The 19,980-nt window shown below is 47.1% G+C and overlaps 1 protein-coding gene across 1 annotated transcript; it reads right to left on the bottom strand.

Moving 5' to 3' along the window:
* Window positions 1-10,536: 10,536 nt before the first annotated feature.
* On the bottom strand, window positions 10,537-11,702 carry LOC118077552 (rhodopsin-like). Its single transcript, XM_035101187.2, has one exon. The coding sequence runs from the start codon at window positions 11,579-11,581 to the stop codon at window positions 10,619-10,621; it is 963 nt and encodes a 320-aa protein (XP_034957078.2). The 5' UTR covers window positions 11,582-11,702; the 3' UTR covers window positions 10,537-10,618.
* Between the last annotated feature and the right edge of the window lie 8,278 nt (window positions 11,703-19,980).

Genomic DNA, 19,980 nt, shown 5'->3' with positions numbered 1-19,980 from the left:
CCCTCCCTCCGACGACTGGAGGTGCCCGGCCAATCCAGAGCGAGCCTGGGAGAGGCGACGTGTTCGGCGCGGTCGGAAAGCAAACCACGCCCACTCTTCGGAGAGAGGGGCGGTTCCAGAGCCAAACGCCGACGAAGCGTCCGGGTTGAGGAAGCTGAAGCACTAAGGGGGCGTTCTCTCGCGGCGTAGCCTAGCAACCCGAGAGGACCCCGCCCGACAGTTGTTATGGCTGGCTAGTGAGGATGCCTGCTTGGAAAGTGGGCTGCGCCAGTTCCCCCTCCCTTTGCGATTGAAAAGCAGGCCAAGACCCTAATGGACCCCAACGCCGGCGCTTTCTGTGACGGTGCCGCTTTCTGTAGCTTTTTAAAGATACTGTAGGGCCCTTTTAAAAATGGACCCGAGGGGCTGGCTAAGTAGCAGCCTGCTGAGCAGTGGGTGTGGGGCGGGTTGGGTCTTGCCTCTCCAGGTACGCAGTGGCTGATGGGAATTGGAGTCCAAAACACCTGGAGGGCATTAGGATGCGGCTGCCCGTGTTTTCCTTGGGGATACCCCCCCCCCCACAAATAATTTCTAATTCAGTGTATCTGAAGAAGTGTGCATGCACACGAAAGCTCATACCAAAATAAAAACTTAGGTGGCCTTTAAGGTGCTGCTGGAAGGAATTTTTTTATTTTGTTTCGACTACGTCAGACCAACACGGCTACCTACCTGTAACACAAATAATAGTGTGCCTGCAATTTCCTTGTCTGACCACTAGATGTCGCTTCAGTTTCAAAGATGCTCCATAGAAGCTCCATAGACCTCTGATGGGGACAAAGGTTGCCCCTGCAGGTGAGCTACAAAAGGTAGGGGGGGGGCGGGATTGCATATTCTTACAATTCTCAGGGTACTACCGATCTTTTGCAAATCTGTTCCTTGCACCGTTTCTTGTAGATACTTAAAACAAACAAGAACAGCCACCGAATATTTTTCCTTAAAGAAGCCCCCAGAAACCTTTCTACTGTACTAGGAATGATGGGAGATGATATCCAAGCCAAAGATAGATGCATAATAAGTTACACAACAGCAACAGCTAGACTCCTCATTGCCAAAGATTGGAAGTCCCCAAAAATACCAAATATAGAAGATAGGCAACTCAAATTGTTAATGTATTATAATATGGCAATATGAAGAAGTTAAAGGAATAAAGGAAAATGAAAGAGGAAAAAATTGGAAATTATTTACAGACTATATCAAATCCCATGTAGAGAAAGCCGATCTCTTTCCAGATTATTAAAAGCTCAAATAAATGAGATATAAAAGAAAGAAAAACCAAAAATAGTGGTATGCAGATAAACGAAGGAAAATATAGCATAGCATAGTGAAGGCTGAGAAGTAGAGGGAAAGGGGGGAGGGTGTTAAAGATATGTATTAAAGATTTTATTGTATTGTGCTTAATTAGTTGTGGTGGGTTTATATGTTATTAACTCTGTAAATTTCGGAAAAATCAATAAAGTTTTCTTTAAAAAAGAAAAGAAAAAAAAAGAACAGCCACCGAATATTTCAAAGGAATGTCTCGTTTAAGATGCATTTTATTACAGAAGTCAGGGGTACCAGCGACCCTTGGCAAATCTGCTCCTGCAACGTCTCTTCAAGCAAGCAAGCACCTGAGCCACCAGAAATTTCAAAGGCAAGGCTGCATTAAGATGCATTTTCCTACAATAATCAGGGTAGTTTATTATTATTAGTACTGTAGTAGTGGTATTTGTATACCACCTGTCATCCCAAGATTATAGCGCAGATTATAGATTCAAAATGAGAACACAGAATGTATAACAAACAAAAACAAACGAATAACGAACCCTCCCCAAAACACATTCAAAGGGCCATAGATGGTTTAATCAGCCAAAGGCCTGGTTATAAAGAAAAGTTTTTGCCTGGTGCCTAAATATATGTAACAAAGGTGCTAGGCAAGCCTTTACAGGTTGTGGCCTCTCCTTCCTTGGAGTTTTTTTTTTAATAATAATATTTTATTAATTTTCCAGAAAAAAAGATTAACAAAACACTAAACACAGTAAGAAGAAAAACAAGGTAAAAAAGGAAAATACAAATACAAAAAACAGACAAAAAACAAAAACATATAAAACATTATGTCTTATCTCCTCACATTGTATATTTGGGACCTCCTCGGGTTCCCGTTCCTGTGATTCTTATGTACATTCCTAATTAGCAAATTCTATATCAAAATCTTAACCTTATAAAAACTCCTTCTTTCCCTCTAAATAACATCTTCACATATTCCACAGTTTTATTTACAGCTTAATTTCTACTCTAAAATATTACTTTAGCATGTTTTTTAAAATACAATTTAAAATCTTTCCATTCTTCTTCCATCGCTTCTTCTCCCTGGTTGCGGATTCGTCCAGTCATCTCAGCCAGTTCCATGAATTCCATCATCTTCATCTGCCACTCGTCAATCGTTGGTAATGTTTGTAACTTCCAGTACTTAGCTATCAAGAGTCTCGCTGCAGTGGTGGCATACATAAAAAAAGATACATTCTTCTTGGGAATCTCCTTTCCTACAATACCCACTAGGAATGCTTCTGGTTTCTTGACAAATGTGTATTTCAACACTTTCTTAAGTTCATTATAAATCTTATTCCAGAAGTCATTCACTAGTGGACATGTCCACCACATATGGTAGAAAGAGCCTACTTCTTTGTTACATTTCCAACATTTATTATCGTAATTATGGTAAATCTTTGCTAATTTTACTGGTGTAAGGTACCATCTATACATCATTTTCATTAAATTCTCTCTTAATAAATTACACACCGTAAACTTAATAGTCTCTTTCCATAATTTTTCCCAGTCTTCCATCATTATATTATGTCCCACATCTTTTGCCCACCAAATCATAACATTTTTTGTTTGTTCATCTTTCGTATGCCACTCTAACAACAGTTTGTACATTCTGGAAAGTATTTTCGTCTTGGGTTCTAACAATTCTGTTTCCACCTTTGACTTTTCTGTTTGAAACCCAACTAATCTATCCATTTTAAACACTTCATTTACCTGGTGGTATTGGAGCCAATCAGCTAATTTACCTTTCAACTCCTCATAGGTTTTTAACTTAAATTGGTCTCCATCTTCAATCAGCAAATCTCTATATTTCAGCAAACCGGTCTCCATATTTAACCTTTTTCAAGCCTTGGCCTCTAAAGGCGAAATCCATTTAGGTGTTCTCCTCTCTAATAAATCTTTATACCTGGACCAAACCTTATACAATGATTTTCTAATTATATGAGTATTAAAGCCTCTGTGGGCCTTTACTTTATCATACCATACATATGCATGCCACCCATAGACATTATCATAACCTTCTAGATCCAGAATATCTGCATTCTCCAATGTAAACCAATCCTTCAACCAGCAAAAGGCAGCTGCTTCGTAATAGATTTTAAGATCAGGTAGGGAGAAGCCTCCTCTTTGTTTATCATCTGTCAGTATCTTATATTTTATTCTTGGCTTCTTCCCTTGCCATATAAATTTCGATAGCACCTTTTGCCATTCTTTAAAACAATCCAACTTTTCAATTATTGGTAATGCTTGAAACATGAACAACATCTTTGGCAATACATTCATCTTAACAGTAGCTATCCGGCCCAACAGAGACAAATTCAATTTGGTCCAGACCTCTAAATCTTTCTTAACTTCATTCCATAATTTCACATAATTATCTTTAAACAGATTCAAATTCTTAGAAGTCATATTAACACCAAGGTACTTCACTTTCTTAACAAAAGATAAACCAGTTGCTTCTTGCAATTTTTCCCTCTCCTCAATATTCAAATTTTTATCTAAAACTTTAGTTTTTGATTTGTTCAATTTGAAACCTGCTACCCTTCCAAACTCTTGAATTACTTCCAGTGCCCTCTGGGCACTGGACTCTGGGTCTTGCAAAGTCAGTACAAGGTCATCAGCAAAGGCTTTAAGTTTATATTGTTTCTTCCCTACAGTCACACCTTTCTTCCTTGGAGTTTTTTAAGCAGAGGTTGGATGGCCATTTGCAATGGGTGGCTTAGCTGAGATTCCTGCATTGCAGGGGGTTGGACTAGAGGACCCTTGGGATCCCTTCTAGAGGTGGAAAGGCCTGGAAAAATACCGGGGAAATTGGGGGGACCCAGATTTTTTCTGGGTTTTTTTTTCCTCAAAAGCCATTATTTTTTTCAGAAAAAAATGGGGGTGGGGAGTGTATGAAATATTCAAACTATATAAAATGGTTTCTTCTTCTTCATTTTTTCCGAAAAAATGGCTTTGGGGGAAAAACGGGGGGAAACTGCCCCCCCATTTTTCTGATCCCCCCCAGGCCTTCCCATCTCTAAATTCCTTTCCAACTATGATTCTATGGCTTAGTCCCATTTCAGAGGCATTGTTGGACAGGGAAAGAGTTGGCTGGCAGGTTCCAGAGGGAAGAGAACTCTGGTCAGTAGTCACCCATGGGGTGGGCTGCAGCAACTGAGCCACCCTCTCAATCCTGGTGTCTTTTCATAGAATTGTAGAGTTGGAAGGGACACCAGGGGTCATCTAGTCCAGTGTTTCTCAACCAGTGTGCCTCCAGATGTTTTGGGACTACAACTCCCATCATTCCTGACCACTGGTCTTGCTAGCTAGGGATGATGGGAGTTGTAGTCCCAAAACATCTGGAGGAACACTGGTTGAGAAACACTGATCTAGTCCAACCCGCTGCAATGCAGGAATCCCAACTATAGCATCCATGACAAATGGCTGCCCAACCTCTGCTTAAAAACCTCCAAGGAAGGAGAGTCCACAACCTCCCAAGTTTTTCTGGTAATGTGTGTGTAGAACAATGAACCAAAGAAAAGGTAGCAATTGCTATAATGAGTTCAGGGCCACACACTTTTAGGCAGAACAAAGGATGCTGACATAGGAGCCAACTCCTAGAGGCCATGTCTTGTTATCAGCTCAAGATTTTATTCAAGTTGGTTCCCTGCTGGCTGAGTAGCAGGAACTAGATAGCCGGAAACACCAGATATAGCCAGAATTTCAGTTCGTGGGATCATATTTATGAGGAAGGCAGATAGCCATAGTTGCAGCCATGGTGGGAAGGGGGTAAATAATTTAAAATACTTAACTAAAAGCAGGAATAAGCAGATTATTTGTAATTGAAATGACAGGTTTTTCTGAGCACTTGGGGTCAAAAGAAAAGAATTTAAAGCAACTGTTGTTACTTGAGACATTTCATTCTGAATCTTTTAGACGCGAGTCAGGCAGAGGATGATGTCAGGTGGGTGTCCTGCCCCCCCCCAACATAAATCCTGTCTATGCCCATGCAGGTAGTAGCCCCTCCTTGAAGTAAAATCCTGCTTGTATTAGAATTGGTATAAAAAAACCCTGAGCCTTTTCTTTGGGGCTGCAGCCCTGTTTCTTTCCAGCTCCCCAGATTGCTAGAAGCTGAATCTCTGTATCTGAGCAAAGAATAAATGGCCAATTTCCGATCAGGTGGCTGTTTACTTTCTGAAAATACACAGCTGGGGCCGTTGGTGGGAGATTTTCCCCACAATGCCAGGATGGGGTGGTGGTGAGGTTGGGGCTTCGTGGGAACATTGGCACGAGCCCTAGATCGACTTTGCCTGTGCCACCCAACACTGCCCAGGTAAGATGCAGCCGCAGCCATGATGAGAGGGCAGCCACTGTGGCTTCATCCCGCCAGGTGGGCACGTCTGATGCTGGTACCTTCATTTCTGTTAAGATAGTATCAAGACCATCTGCGAGCAGGCCCGTCTTACCCATAGAGGCTAGTGGTGCGTGGCACCAGGGCACCAAGTTCTGGAGGGCGCCAGGCGAGAGTCTGGGGGACACCGAACGAGCGTGCTGAGTGAGCGAGGGTGCGTGCGCCATTCCCACCAAGCGTCAGCTCAGTTTTTCCCCTTTTAGCCTGCAGGCACCAAATTCTGCAAGGCGCCAGAAGGCTAAACGGGGGAAAACTGAGCCGACAACTCTGGGAAAGGGGGAGGCGCCGGAGGGATCTTTGCACCACGGCACCGGATATGCTTAAGACGGCTCTGTCTGCGAGCCTTCTGGGAGCTAAGCGATATGGCGAAACGAGAATTTCACCTGCAAAATTGGAACTTGGCCACCTTGTAACAAGACTGGGGGGGGGGTCGCCCCTCTTGTTTGCGTATCCCTATCTGTTCTCACCATGTCCATATGTGAAACTGACAGTTATTGTTGTCCAGGAAAACTGATGATCTTACAATGGTGTGATTAAAGAAAGAATCTGAGCGTGGCCAGCGAGCGGGAGCGAAATCTAAAGATAAGGTGTCCTTTGCCGGGCGCTTTCCCCATCTGACTATTTGTATTCCGAGATGGCTCCGGTTTGCCAAGCAGCTAAGCAAACCGCCTTTGAGTCCGCCCAGGTGTGTTTGCTCTTCAGCGCGAGCGGCTCATTTTGGGGGGAAGTTGGGTGAGCTGCAGAGCCGAGCGGAGAGAGACTTTGTGTGGTTCATCAGGCAACGGATTTTTCCACCTGCCTTGTTCCACCCTCCAGCCCTCGCATCCTTTCCCAGAGCACGACTTTGAGGATAGCAGAAGCAGCTGGGAAGAGAGAAGAGGAGTTCAGGGATATTTAAAAAATAATAATAATTTTATAAGTTGTGTGTCCTTGTTTCTCAGTACGACCCTTTTACATCGTTTTGTGGGTTCTGTGGTATTTTATGCCTTGTGACATGCTGTTATTTTTTTATTGATTATAGTTTAGTAATTCTTTATTGTAATTGATAGCTGTAAAATAATTTGCTGATATTTAATTTGACTGTTTGCTATTATATTCTAATGCATTATTGAATTTTGCTTTATTTGATATAAGTCGTACCTTTTGAAGCTATTGTGATTTTTTTTTTGTATGGGATCAGATTGTTATCACGTGTGTGGTCTCTGCTGTCTATGTTGTCTATGGCATTCCTTCCCCCCCCCTTTTCATTTCACTTTTAATTTGTATACCACCTTTCTATAAAAGTGAAATGAAAAGGGGGGGGAATGCCACCCCCTCCCCCATCAATCTTCTCCAGGGGAGAAATGAGCAAAACATCACATTGCTTGTAAAATGGTGGGGACAAATGGGGTGCCCACCAAGGCCCTGGAATTCTTCAGAACAGGGATTCCATTTCCCAGGAATAGTCAGGATTCGGCCCTCATAAAACAGCATCTGGGCACAAATTTCCTTGAAAACAAGCTCAATTTTATTTATTTTTAATTTTGCGGAACAACTTTTGTGTCCGGATTTTGCTTTTTTGAAATACGTCAACCCTACTTCAGAGGCTTCAGTGTCGGCCGTACAAACACCCCATGGCTTCCCCCAAGGCATTCTGGGAGCTGTTTTTTGTTCAAGGAGATAATGGCGGCTCTGTGACAGGTGAGCTGCTGCTCCCAGGATCCTTTGGGAAAGTCACACACTTTAAACGTCTGGTGCCTACAAGGCTGGTATAGCAATAGCTAACATGGACACCTGCTGTTCCACTCTTTCTTGCCTCTGGACCCCAACATATGGCCCCCAAAGGGAGATGTGGCCCTCGGTCTGCAATAGTAATAATAATGTTAGTATTTATATGCCACCCATTCCTGTTCTAGGGTTTTCTATGCCATCAGGATTGGTAATATACCGTATATGTTTGCCTCTTTTTTATGAGTAGAATATGGCAGGATGGGGTATGTTACGTCATCTATGTTACTTTCGCGGTTCGTTTCGTTTCCGGGGGAACTTCCCCCCACTCATTGCTTGAGATCGCCCCACCGGTTTGCAGCATTCATTTTACTCTTGGGCATTCTCAACGCAGCCTCTGAAAACCGTGCCTCTCCCTCGACCCCCCCCCCCCCCGCTTTGCAAGATAACCAAACACGAGCACTTTGACGCCGAAGGGTCAGTTACGCGGTGAGCTTTTGTTCCCGTGTTCCAGGCTGGGTGGCGATGCTTGGAGTTCTTCATTTGACTTCAGCTGATTGCAGGCAAATGTTTACCTGCCTCCCTTCGCCTTTGGAAAGGAGAACTCGCTTTCCCCCAGAGAATGTCTCCTTCAGTTGGTGGCCAGGAGTGGGTCTGTTGCTTACGTAGGCTTCCTGTATCAACCAGGGGAATCAACCCGGGACTCCGTTTTGAAGTTCCAAAGGCAAGGTGTCAGGGCTGAGAATGTGAGAGTTGCTTTCAAGGTACAAAGAAGTCTATACTGCTACACACCACCCCAATCTCTGAGCAGAGAGGGGCTCCAGGGGGGTTCCAAGCGCTTTCCCAAGTTTGATTTCCTTGGAATGAAGGTTAACGGCAACTGTGATGTCTTTAGGATATATGGTTTTATAATAATAATAATAATAATAATAATAATAATAATAATAATAATAATAATAATAATTCTACTCAGCCACTCTGGGCGGCTCCCGGCAGAATATTAAAAACACGACGAAACATCAAACATTAAAAACTTCCCTGTGCAGGGCTGCCTTCAGATGTCTTCTAAAAGTCAGATAGTTGTTTATTTCCTTGACATCTGCTGGGAGGGCGTTCCACAGGGCGGGTGCCACTACTGAGAAGGCCCCCTGCCTGGTTCCCTGCAACCTCACTTCTCGCAGGGAGGGAACCACCAGAAGGCCCTCAGAGCTGGACCTCAGTGTCTGGGCTGAACGATGGAGGTGGAGATGCTCCTTCAGGTATACTGGGCATTTTCACCTATGTACAACCTGAGCATCTGATGGAGGTGCTCACAAAACAGAGATATTGCTTCTCCATCAGTCACTGCTTTGGGCCCAGCACAGAGAAAGCATGTTTCCAGCTTTCCAGCCTGCTTCCAGCTCTCTCTCACACACCACCCAGGCTATTCTTCTCCTACCTAGCAGCTATGTGAGACTGGGTGGCCTGGAGGGCACCATCACTTAGCTGTAGCTCTTGAATCTGAGCTCTCTCTTTTGGGATATTGGTGAGGACACCACCTCTGCGGTTACTGAGTCAACCATTTGTCCAGCCACTGGGAGAAACAGGCTGCTTGGTTGGGTGTGCCTTTGGCTATTCTTAGGCATTCATTTCTCCGCCACAGGCTGCCTTGTAGCATTCCCGACAGTTCGAAATAAGCTGTCGGGTATAATAGGAATATTTGTGCTCCGTTACACCTTAATGTCCTTATGCCCTCCTTCGCGTTGGGGAAAAGATGTGTTCACACACACACACACACACACACACACACACACACACACACCACACACCCATCTCCAGACAGAGATTTAGCTCCCAGGGGCAAACCCTGAAGAACGACCACTCCTGAATCCTGACACTGGAATTTTTTTTAATAGCAAGGTATGTTCAAAAGGCCCAAACCGAGACCGAAGGGAGACAGTGTTTCTTCAGAGATTGATGCGCAGGCAACCGAGCCTCTCCCTGATAAATAGGGACATTGGAAACATACAACAATAAACGGTTTGAGGGAGGTTACCAATGTTTCAGCAGGTAGAGCAGAGCCGCTGGAAGGATCAATGTAAAATTGCTCTCCCTCAAAGGACCCTTGGGTGCTGTCCATGGTGGTCAACACAGAGTTGGAACTCTGTACTGGAAAAAGAACACCAACCAGTTGCTATGGGTTTTCCATTCCCCTTCTCCAATCCTTGCCTTCCTTTGTGGCCATTCATCCTTGTACACAGGGCCGCAAAAATGCCGCTTCCAGTCCCCATCCCACACCACACACTCCTTCCCTGCCAATATTCCTTCCCCGCCTCTTACCTTTCCCCCCTTTGGAACGCGTGTGGCCTGAGTTTCTGACTCTCGATTGTTTTAACAGTGGCACCGATGGAACAACCACACTCCACCTCTGTTTAGCTAGTGAAATGAAGAGAGCAGACTATGACGAGAAAGGATTGTGTGCTCGGTTCTGCGGTTGAAAACAAATGTCTGAACTCCCAGACGCCCTGCTCTTTCATTCTGTACCTGGCTTGGGTTGGTAGATCTCAGGTCTGAAGTGAAAGGATAAAGTGCATCGCAGGAGCCTGACATGAGCCCACCCCTGGTTTAGGCTATGTTTCCTGCATGCTCCCCTCTTCCCTGTGCTAATTGCCACTGCTTGACTTCTGTCTCCCCAGTATTCCGGTCCTTTCTGCTTTGCATCTCCCCTCCCCCTCTTCTCACGTCCATTTCCATGGGTAGCTGGAATGAGCAAAGGTGGTCAGGTTGTGGCAGCCCGGCTCCCTGAAATCTGAGATGTAACCTCAAGGTGGAAGGCGAGATATCAAAAGAATAATAATCATAATTGTAACCTGTGTAGAAGAACTGGAGGCAGCGACATAAAAGCCAGAATCCAGTGCCACAATTATGAGTTCTCCATGCCCATCTGGTTGCCATCCTCCTTGTGGAGTCTTCTTACATCCTTTCCCACCAACGGGGATGCTGAACACATCAACTGGTCAGGATCCAGGAGACGAATCGCTGACATCTTGAAGGACCACTGGCTCCCAAACTGTGATCTGTTTTCTCTCAGGTTGTGGCTTTCTACCCCATGGAGGAGCAGCCTTTTGCGAGTTTGGGCAAGGCAGCTGGAATTCGCAGTTGCCAAGCACTTGGCCACCATCCGTGGGGCACATCCTCCTAGGACAGGTTCTCAACCATGGTTTGCCTGGTGCACCTCAAGCACCAGCAGGCTTCCACCAGGTACTCCCGGACCTTCCTGTAGCCAAAGACCACAACATACGAGCTGGCCGAGTAATAAATGGAAGACAGGATGCTGTAGAGGGCGTTGAGGATGCCATTTTCGAAGCTGCTCTTGAAGTACCCCGAGGCGATGGCGATCCAGACCATGTCGTTGGAGATCCAACAGACCACATATATGGACAGCAAGGAGAGCAAGACTTTCGTGGCCTGGGCAGTGTGCTTGTTCCAGCTGCCGCTGGTAACCGAGGAAGCCGCTTTCACTTTCCGGCTGTGCTTGCAGAGAAGGTCGATGATGAAGACGTTGAGGATGATGACCAGCGTGACGAAGACGAGGTCCAAGCTGACCGAGGCGTACGTGGTGAACTTCATGGCGAAGCTCCCCGTGGACCTTAAGCAGGTCGACGTTGCCAGGAAGGCAATGGTCTTGTTCCTTCTGCCCGCCGTCTTCTCATACTGCAAGTAAGGTATCTGTAAGAGAATGCTGACTATCCAACACCCGGCCAGTGTGCTGTTGACGTATTTGCCCTGGTGCCGGTAAATGAACTTGGACCACCGGTGGCTGGGCCGGCGGATCTTGACGAGGTGCAGGAAGCTCAGGTTCACCACCGACCAGATGCTGATCAGCCTCAGGGTATGGTACGTATAGAGCAAGATCCTGCAGCCCAGTTCTCCAAACACCTTGGTGCTGCTGAAGATGAGGAGCCCCGGAATGACCTTGTAGCAGCAGAGGAAGAAGTTCACCAGCGACATGTTGACGATGATGCGGTCCAGAGGCTGCAGCGATTTGTGTCGGATGGCGTTGCTGATGAAGGCAAAAAGGACGATGAGGTTTCCGACCATGCCAACGAAGGACGACAGGTACATGAGGATGGATGTCGCGAACATGACACCATGCACCATGGTGAGGCAGGGCCTCTTGTGCACATTACCGGGTTCCAGACGCCTCGCTCCTTTGTCCGGCTTCCTTTCGGTAGGTCTCCGGTCTGACACGGGGCGCCAGCTTCTTTGCAACCCTATCAAAGGCAGGTTTCCGGAAGGCAATTCCCCCCCCCCCCGCTCATGAGATCCTGGTGCTCTTTTATATGGGCACCACTTCTCCTGGCGCACTCCCATCGGCTGAATTACTCGGGAACACGATTACTCTGCTATTTGCATAAGGCTTGTTATCTTATTTTGCTGGAAAGGGTCAGGTGTAAAGCAGATTAGCCGGGGGCTGATAAGAAATGTGGCAAGGCAGGGAGGAAGCCGAGGGAGGGAGCAGGATGCGGGAGGGAACACGAGGCCATATGCGTGGCCAAAACAACTTTCAGATGCTCTCGGAGAGGGGTACCCGAAGGGATGCCCATCAGGTGATGTCGGACTACAGTTGGCACCAGCCTCAACCAGCGTGACTAATGGTTAGGGGGGGTGGGAGGTGTGGCCGCCCACCACATCTGCAGAACACCATGTTGACTGCCCCTGTGTTATGTACTCAATGCACCGCTCGCTCGAATTTATTCCACTTTGAATTCATCCTCCGTCCTGCAAGTGCATATAAGGAGATTTGCAGCATTCAAGATCTAGCTAGATAGCGAGCTGTATATACACAGAAATGTAGAATCGCAGAACTGTAGAATTGGAAGAGGAGGAGTTGGCAAAGGCCGAGGCAGCAGCAGACAGATCTGCCACCCCTCACAGGGGGTCCGGATCTGCTGCCCGATACAGCTGCCTCATCCTGCTCCCTGAGTGAGCTGGTTCTCGCTCCCCAACATCACTGATGCCCCGCCTAGGTAGGGGGCAGATATCTAATTCCGCCCCACCCCACAGGCTGCTGCTACCTAGGGCTAATCCTGTCCGCTCTGCTTTCTCGTAAACACACCTTTTAAAAGGTACAGCGGGTGGAAAGAGATTTGGGGTGGAGAAACGGTGGGTGGGGAGAGGGTTAAGCACAAGCATAGAATCATAGAGTTGGAAGAGACCACAAGGGCCATCCAGTCCAACCCCCCGCCAAGCAGGAAACACCATCAAAGCATTCTTGACATATGCCTGTCAAGCCTCTGCTTAAAGACCTCCAAAGAAGGAGACTCCACCACACTTCTTGGCAGCAAATTCCACTGTCAAACAGCTCTTACTGTCAGGAAGTTCTTCCTAATGTTTAGGTGGAATCTTCTTTCTTGTAGTTTGAATCCATTGCTCCGTGTCGGCTTCTCTGGAGCAGCAAAAAACAACCTTTCACCTTCCTCTATATGACATCCTTTTATATATTTGAACATACCCTGGTGTTTCTCCCTTCTCAGTTACACTGCCCAGTTGGAGAGATGCTATGGGCTGATCCTGCCCCGTCCATTTCCTTGCAAACACACATTTTAAAAGCGTTGTCAAAAAGTGGTCGGTGGGAGGAGGGTTAAGCACACAGCTCCCTGGGTGCGTCTCCCTTCTCATTTGCACCATCCAAAGCTGTTTTCCTTTCTTTCTTTCTTTTAAAATACATGGGTAGGTCTTTAAGGAATACATCCGTGCATAACCTGTAGTTCACACCTGTGGCCGTGATCTGATGGTAAGAGGGAGTTTGGTTTGTGCTCACAGGTGCTATGAGAACACACAGCTGGCTACTGAATTGCGGCAAAGAGACATGCAGGGGATCTCTTGGAAACAGGGAAGTGCCTTTGTTGTTGGTTGCTGGGAAATGTGCCGAGAACAGAAATCTTTATCCAGTGACTGAAAACCACCGCTGATAAACCATTGTTACAACAAGGAAAGGATCTGCCAGTCATTTGTCATTGTTCTTGCCCCGATTTCGTTCTTTCCAAAGCTTACTTTCTCTGTGACCCGTGTTGGATGGGATTTTGGGGGGAGAGAAGAGAGAAAGGACCCTCCAAGTGTCCCTATGTTCCAAGGACGTCCCTGATTTAGAGAAGCTGTCCCCGTTTCTGATGGGATCCCAGAATGTCCCACTTTTACTTTAGGACGTCCCTATTTTCATTGGAGAAACGTTGGAGGGTATGGAGTTATCGAACCCCTGAGCTGTCTGAAGGCAATCCTGCATAGGGAAGGTTTTTTTTAAAAAAAAAAGTTTAATGTTTAGTTATCTTTTTATATATGTTGGAAGCTGCCCAGAGTGGCTGGGGCAACCCAGTAAGATGTGTGGGGTATAAATAGTAAAATTATCATTATGGAATGCGACGTCCCTATTTTCACCGGAGAAACGTTGGAAGGCATGTGATTCCTATACAGTGGAAGGCCTCTAGCACACCCAGCTTGCATGGCTCCAAAAAGGTGGTTTATAAGGTTAGAACGTTGATACACTTGCAAAGTCGATGGGAGTTGGATAATATCTGAATGATGCTGGGCTGGAGAAAGGTGGGTCTTGTTCACAAAACCAGTGCAGTTAGCTGTTGTGTAATGCCGGTGTCTCCAATGTGGCACCTCTGAGCACCATGCTTCCCTCAGTCAACCCCCTTCGGTGATCCCCAAGGCTGTCAAAACCTTGTATTTTAATCTTGTTATTAGGAAAGAAATATCAGTGGGGTAGGGTTTGGTTGAAGACAGGAGTGCCTGGCGTGCTCTGGTCCATGGGGTCACGAAGAGTCGGACACCACTAAACGACTAAACAACAACAAAGGGTTTGGTTGGCTGGGTGGGTGGGGGTCACCCTTTTGTGGGGGGTGCCGCCTGTTTTCTTTCTCTGTGTTTCCTTTGGCTTTGGTGTGTGCGAATATTTCGCCTGCTTTTCGGGGCCAGTTCTGAGTATTGCCAGTTTTCCTTCTTGTGGCAACCTCAGCAGTTTCTTAGCTTTCCAAATATTGCCTCCAGGCTTTGGGGATTCCTGGTCTAAATGTGGCTGTCTCAAATTCTGCCTCTCCCATAAGTGGTATGTTAATGGCAGAATGTGCTCTTCTGTGTTAGGATGACAACACTGGACCCTGTAAGAATAATAGAGTTGGAAGGGACACCCAGGGTCATCTAGTCCAGTGTATCTCAACCTTTTTTGGGCCAAGGCACACTTGTTCCATGAAAAAAATCACGCGGCACACCACCATTAAAAGACGGGGCAAATCCTGGCGGTTGGGAATGGGTGGGGGACTGAGGAATAGGGAGGGTGGGGAGACAGGGGGGAAAGGAAGTAGGTCGACCCACTGGCACACCCCCCCCCCAAAATGAGACTGAGAGAGGTCATTCCCACAACATTTACCTGCTTTGCCAGCCCTGGATGAGGTTGGTGTACTTGCTGAGAGAGCCCTCGAGCACCGCCTCCGTCGTCCTGCCTGCCGCCAGCCCCCCGCTCCCTCCTGGGCTGGCCGCGGCTGAGCTGGGGCTGCTGCTGCTGCCGCCACCGCCGCCTCCCTCCGGCCTCCCCGCTGGTGTAGCCGCCGCTGCTGCTGCTCCTTGGCAGCCCGAGAGCCCTCCCCGGCTGGCGGAGGAGGACGGCGAGGAGCCCGCCGAGGTGCGGCGGCTGCTGCTGCGGCTGCTGCTGTTACTGCCGCCGCTGGACGGGGCTGCTGCTGCTCCGGAGTCCCCGCCGCCCTGCGCCGCTGCCTTCTCCATGGAGCGCACGGGGAGAGCGCGAGGAGGCGGCTTCGGCTGCCGACGGCGGGCTGGGAAATACCTGACTCATACGCAAGGAGGGAGAGAGGAAGGGCCGGAGAGAGAGAGACCCGAGGGGCAGCCTCCGCCGCCGCCTCCTCCTCCTCCTTCTCCCAGGATTGCGGAAAGCAGCGGCGTCGGCGGCGCTTTGTGTCCGGCGGCGGAGAGATCCGCCCCGTCCCTCGATGTTCCCGCTTCCAAGCCCGGCCCCTCAGCCCAGGCGTGCGGCCATGAAGCGCTGCCTCGCTCAGGGAGCAAGCGCGAGGAGATGACGGAGAAACACCCTTCGCGCCCCCACGCCCTCCAGACTGACCCGGCTGGCTTCCTTTCCGGTGGGTCAGCGCTGACTATTGGCAGCCGCAAATCGCCCTTCTCGTCGCTCACGTCGCGGCACACCAGCCAGCGTCTCGCGGCACAGTAGTGTGCCGCGGAACAGCGGTTGAGAAACGCTGATCTAGTCCAGCCCACCCCCGCTATGCAGGAATCTCAACTAAAGCATCCATGACCGTTTCTTAAAAACCTCCAGTCAAGGAGAATCCACTGCCTCTCGTGGTCCCCTGTTCCACTGTCAAACGGCTTTTACCATTAGAAAGTTATTCCTGATGTTCAGCCAGAATCTCCTTTCCTAAAATGTGAGGCCATGAGTTCGAGTCCTACCCTCCGGAGAAGGTATAAAGTCGCTACTCTGCTAGACTCCTTGAAAACATGTCTAATTCCATACTGGAAAAGAATCACTTACATAAGTTTAGCATGGTTTTGATAACTGGACATCTGTTATGAGAACTGCTGATGCTCATTTTGTGGTCATGTCAAGGACTGAGTTTCTACTGCTCCACTCTAACTAGGCTCATTTACTTGCCACCCACTCGGAGCAACCAGATCTACCTTGATGACATGATTGGGGTTTCTGAAAAAGCTACGCTCCCAGTATCTCCACGCCCTCGCAGACCTTCTCTGCCACCACCCTGAACACTCCCGGTCGTGTAAAAGATCTGCTTGCGACGTGCGAAGTTAATTACTTTGTGTTGAGCTGCATTGGGCAAATGTGATTTTAATTAAGCAAGTGTGCGTCACGAAAACATATGGGAGAAGCCAGAAAAACACTAACACATTAGCAAAAGGGGGTGAATCGTTGCCAGGAGAGCAGCAGCGCTGGCAACCTGCAGAAAGTAGCATACTCTCTCTCTGTCTCCCTGATCACTTGCTTGAAAGGATCTGGGATATAGCTGTTGTGGTTCATTGGTGAGCTGAGCCACAGGAACCGTCTCGTGCACGCCTGGAGTCAGGATCAAAAAAAGCTGTGGGACAAGCTGGATGTTAGGATTGAAGGACAAGCCAAGACCAAAGGGGAAGCCAGAACTGAAGAACAAGCCAGAAGTCAGGACTGAAGAACAAGTCAGAACTGAAGGACAAGCCAGAGCTGAAGCACAAATGAGGATCAACAGACAAGCCAGAAGTCAGGACTGAAGGACAAGCTAGGACCAACAGACAAGCCAGAAGTCAGGACTGAAGGACAAACTAGGACCAACAGACAAGCCAGAAGTCAGGAATGAAGGACAAGCCAGGACCAACAGACAAGCCAGAAGTCAGGACTGAAGGACAAGCCAGGACCAACAGACAAGCCAGAAGTCAGGACTGAAGGACAAGCTAAGACCAACAGACAAGCCAGAAGTCAGGACTGAAGGACAAGCCAGGACCAACAGACAAGCCAGAAGTCAGGACTGAAGGACAAGCTAGGACCAACAGACAAGTCAGAAGTCAGGAATGAAGGACAAGCCAGGACCAACAGACAAGCCAGAAGTCAGAAATGAAGGACAAGTCAGGACCAACAGACAAGCCAGAAGTCAGGACTGAAGGACAAGCTAGACCAACAGACAAGGCAGAAATCAGGAATGAAGGACAAGCCAGGACCAACAGACAAGCCAGAAGTCAGGACTGAAGGACAAATGAGGATCAACAGACAGGCCAGAAGTCAGGACTGAAGGACAAGCTAGGACTGAAGAACACCAAAGGATACAAGAACACACGGGAATTCAGGAAGACCATTTTTGCTCAAGCAAGGTTCAAAAGGAACAAGAAGCCCTTTTATACTGCTTCCTGTCCAGAAGAATCCCACGACCAGTGAGTGGAGGCAACCTGACTCCTGAAGGAACGTATGTCGCTGAGAAGCTGCCACCTGCAGTTCAGCAGCTCAGTCACCTGAGGGAGCTGCTGCACACGCATCCAGCCATTCCTGAAAGATTACTTCTTTCGGTAAAAAACCCAATCCTTTGAATTGACTAAGAAGAGGGTGCCTCTGATGAAGCAGACAGCACTGTTAACTCCTCCGATGCACCAAATCACGCTGTGTTTAAATCATAAAATGCTGCAGTTTAAATGCACGGATATTTATCACCTTTAATGCAAAATAAAAAAATTCCTTCAGTAGCACCTTAAAGACCAACTAAGTTTTTATTTTGGTATGAGCTTTCGTGTGCATGCACACTTCTTCAGATACAGTGAAATGGAAGTTTCCAGGCACTTATGTAGAGAAGGGGTGGGGAGGGGTGGGGATGGGGAGGGGGGATCACTCAGAAGGGTGGTGGAAATGGGTGATTGACTGACTGATAGCTGTTGATGACCGCAAACGACTGCAAATGGTTTTGCATGAAAAAGCAAGGGTTGAGATGGCTGAAGATCGCTTATCATGTATAATGAGATAAGAACCCGATATCTCTGTTCAAACCAGGTCCCTCCATGGTTTTGAGCTTGCTGAATTGCAACTTATCACCAAGCTCAAAACCATGGAGGGACCTGGTTTGAACAGAGATATCGGGTTCTTATCTCATTATACATGATAAGCGATCTTCAGCCATCTCAACCCTTGCTTTTTCATGCAAAACCATTTGCAGTCGTTTGCGGTCATCAACAGCTATCAGTCAGTCAATCACCCATTTCCACCACCCTTCTGAGTGATCCCCCCTCCCCATCCCCACCCCTCCCCACCCCTTCTCTACATAAGTGCCTGGAAACTTCCATTTCACTGTATCTGAAGAAGTGTGCATGCACACGAAAGCTCATACCAAAATAAAAACTTAGTTGGTCTTTAAGGTGCTACTGAAGGAATTTTTTTATTTTACTTCGATCCAGACCAACACGGCTACCTACCTGTAACCTTTAATGCAAGCGCATATAAAACGAGCAGGTGGCCAGTTGCATTTCCGTTGAGACATTCACCCACCTTTCTCTTAGAAGAGAAGGGCTCTTCTAAGACCGTATCCCTGCTACACCATCAGGCTAAAACAAGGGCAGGCTCTGAGTGGGACTGCCCCCATGTGGACAATCACCGCAACTGCAGCTTGGTGATGGTGCATCCTCCCCGCCCCCAGGCAGTGATGTGTTCCCTGCCAGCGCTGGAGCAGGATGCGGCTCCGCAGCTAGAGGTCAGAATCTTATCAAGGTCCAACCTGTTGGTGCGTGTGAGCATCTACTCTTGGGTTTTCATTTCTTTCTGCAGCAGTGTTCTTTTAACAGAAAAGTTTTCTTGCATCTTCTACTTTTTTTTAATAGCGTCAGTAGCATTCCACCTCTCTCTTAGTGAAATTCCCATTACAGGAATAAACACCATTTAGAGCAGGCATCCCCAAACCGCGGCCCTCCAGATGTTTTGGCCTACAACTCCCATGATCCCTAGCTAACAGAACCAGTGGTCAGGGATGATGGGGATTGTAGTCCAAAACATCTGGAGGGCCGAAGTTTGGGGATGCCTGATTTAGAGACTTGGGACAGGCCAATCACTTTCAGTCTAAGCTACCTCACAAGGCTGTTGTTGTAAAATGCTCAGTCAAGAGTTATCTTAGGTCCACCATGAGTTAAGCTCGGCTCTCTGGCTCAGCCATCTTGTCAATTGAAAACAAAGTAGCGAAAGGAATTGATTTTGATGATGCGATTTCAAAATTTGCAGAGAACAAAGTTAGGGAAAAAAAGATTTTAAGCTCACAATGTTAAGTATCTTATTTTTCCTTCTTTTAATAATTTCAATGTGGGGAGGGGTGACAAGAAATTTTCTGCACCTGGTACCACCTGACCTTGCTACACCACTGTTTAGAGTCTTTATTATTTACAAAACTTTACGCTGGTCATTAATAAAGAAATGACCAGCGTAAAAAGCAAATAAAGAAACATAATATTTTTCTCTTTTCAGCCCACCGGCCAGAGCCCTAATGCTAATTCATTCACATACTCATTTACACTGGTACCCAGACTTAGATGATTGTATGCCCTCGTAAGGACACCTGTTGCTGGGGAAATTATCCTTTGCCTAGCAACTTGTTCAAGGCCATATACAAGTTTCTTCTAGAATATTCCAACCTCCAATTTTCTCATGCCCCGCAAGGTCAGTGCAACTCCTAGAACTGCTTCAGCAGCTGGTATATCTGCTCAATGGAAGGACATTCTCCAGTCAGATCTTAACTTTTCCTTTTGGGCTACCGGAGGATATGTGAGATGTGTGCATTCTGTCAAGGGCTGGACAAATCAGTTTAACTTTTATAAAAAACAGGCGTCACCAAATATGGAAAAAGGAAAAAGGAGCAAACGAGAACCTGTTTTTAAATATATATATATGTGTTGTTGTTGTTGTTTAGTCGTTTAGTCGTGTCCGACTCTTCGTGACCCCATGGACCATTATATAAAAATTATATATAATTTTTATTAAATTTTCTGTTTTACAATTTACAGTACTCATTTTTACATCC

The sequence above is a fragment of the Zootoca vivipara genome, chromosome 9 (genome assembly GCF_963506605.1).
Source record: "Zootoca vivipara chromosome 9, rZooViv1.1, whole genome shotgun sequence".
NCBI classification, from domain to species: domain Eukaryota; kingdom Metazoa; phylum Chordata; class Lepidosauria; order Squamata; family Lacertidae; genus Zootoca; species Zootoca vivipara.
Note: the sequence above shows the minus strand (reverse complement) of the source record. Positions and strands in the feature narration are given on the sequence as shown.

What these genes read in the sequence shown, in the direction of transcription:
- LOC118077552 (XM_035101187.2), bottom strand. Translation starts at nt 11,581, where the DNA reads ATGGTGCATGGTGTCATGTTCGCGACATCCATCCTCATGTACCTGTCG.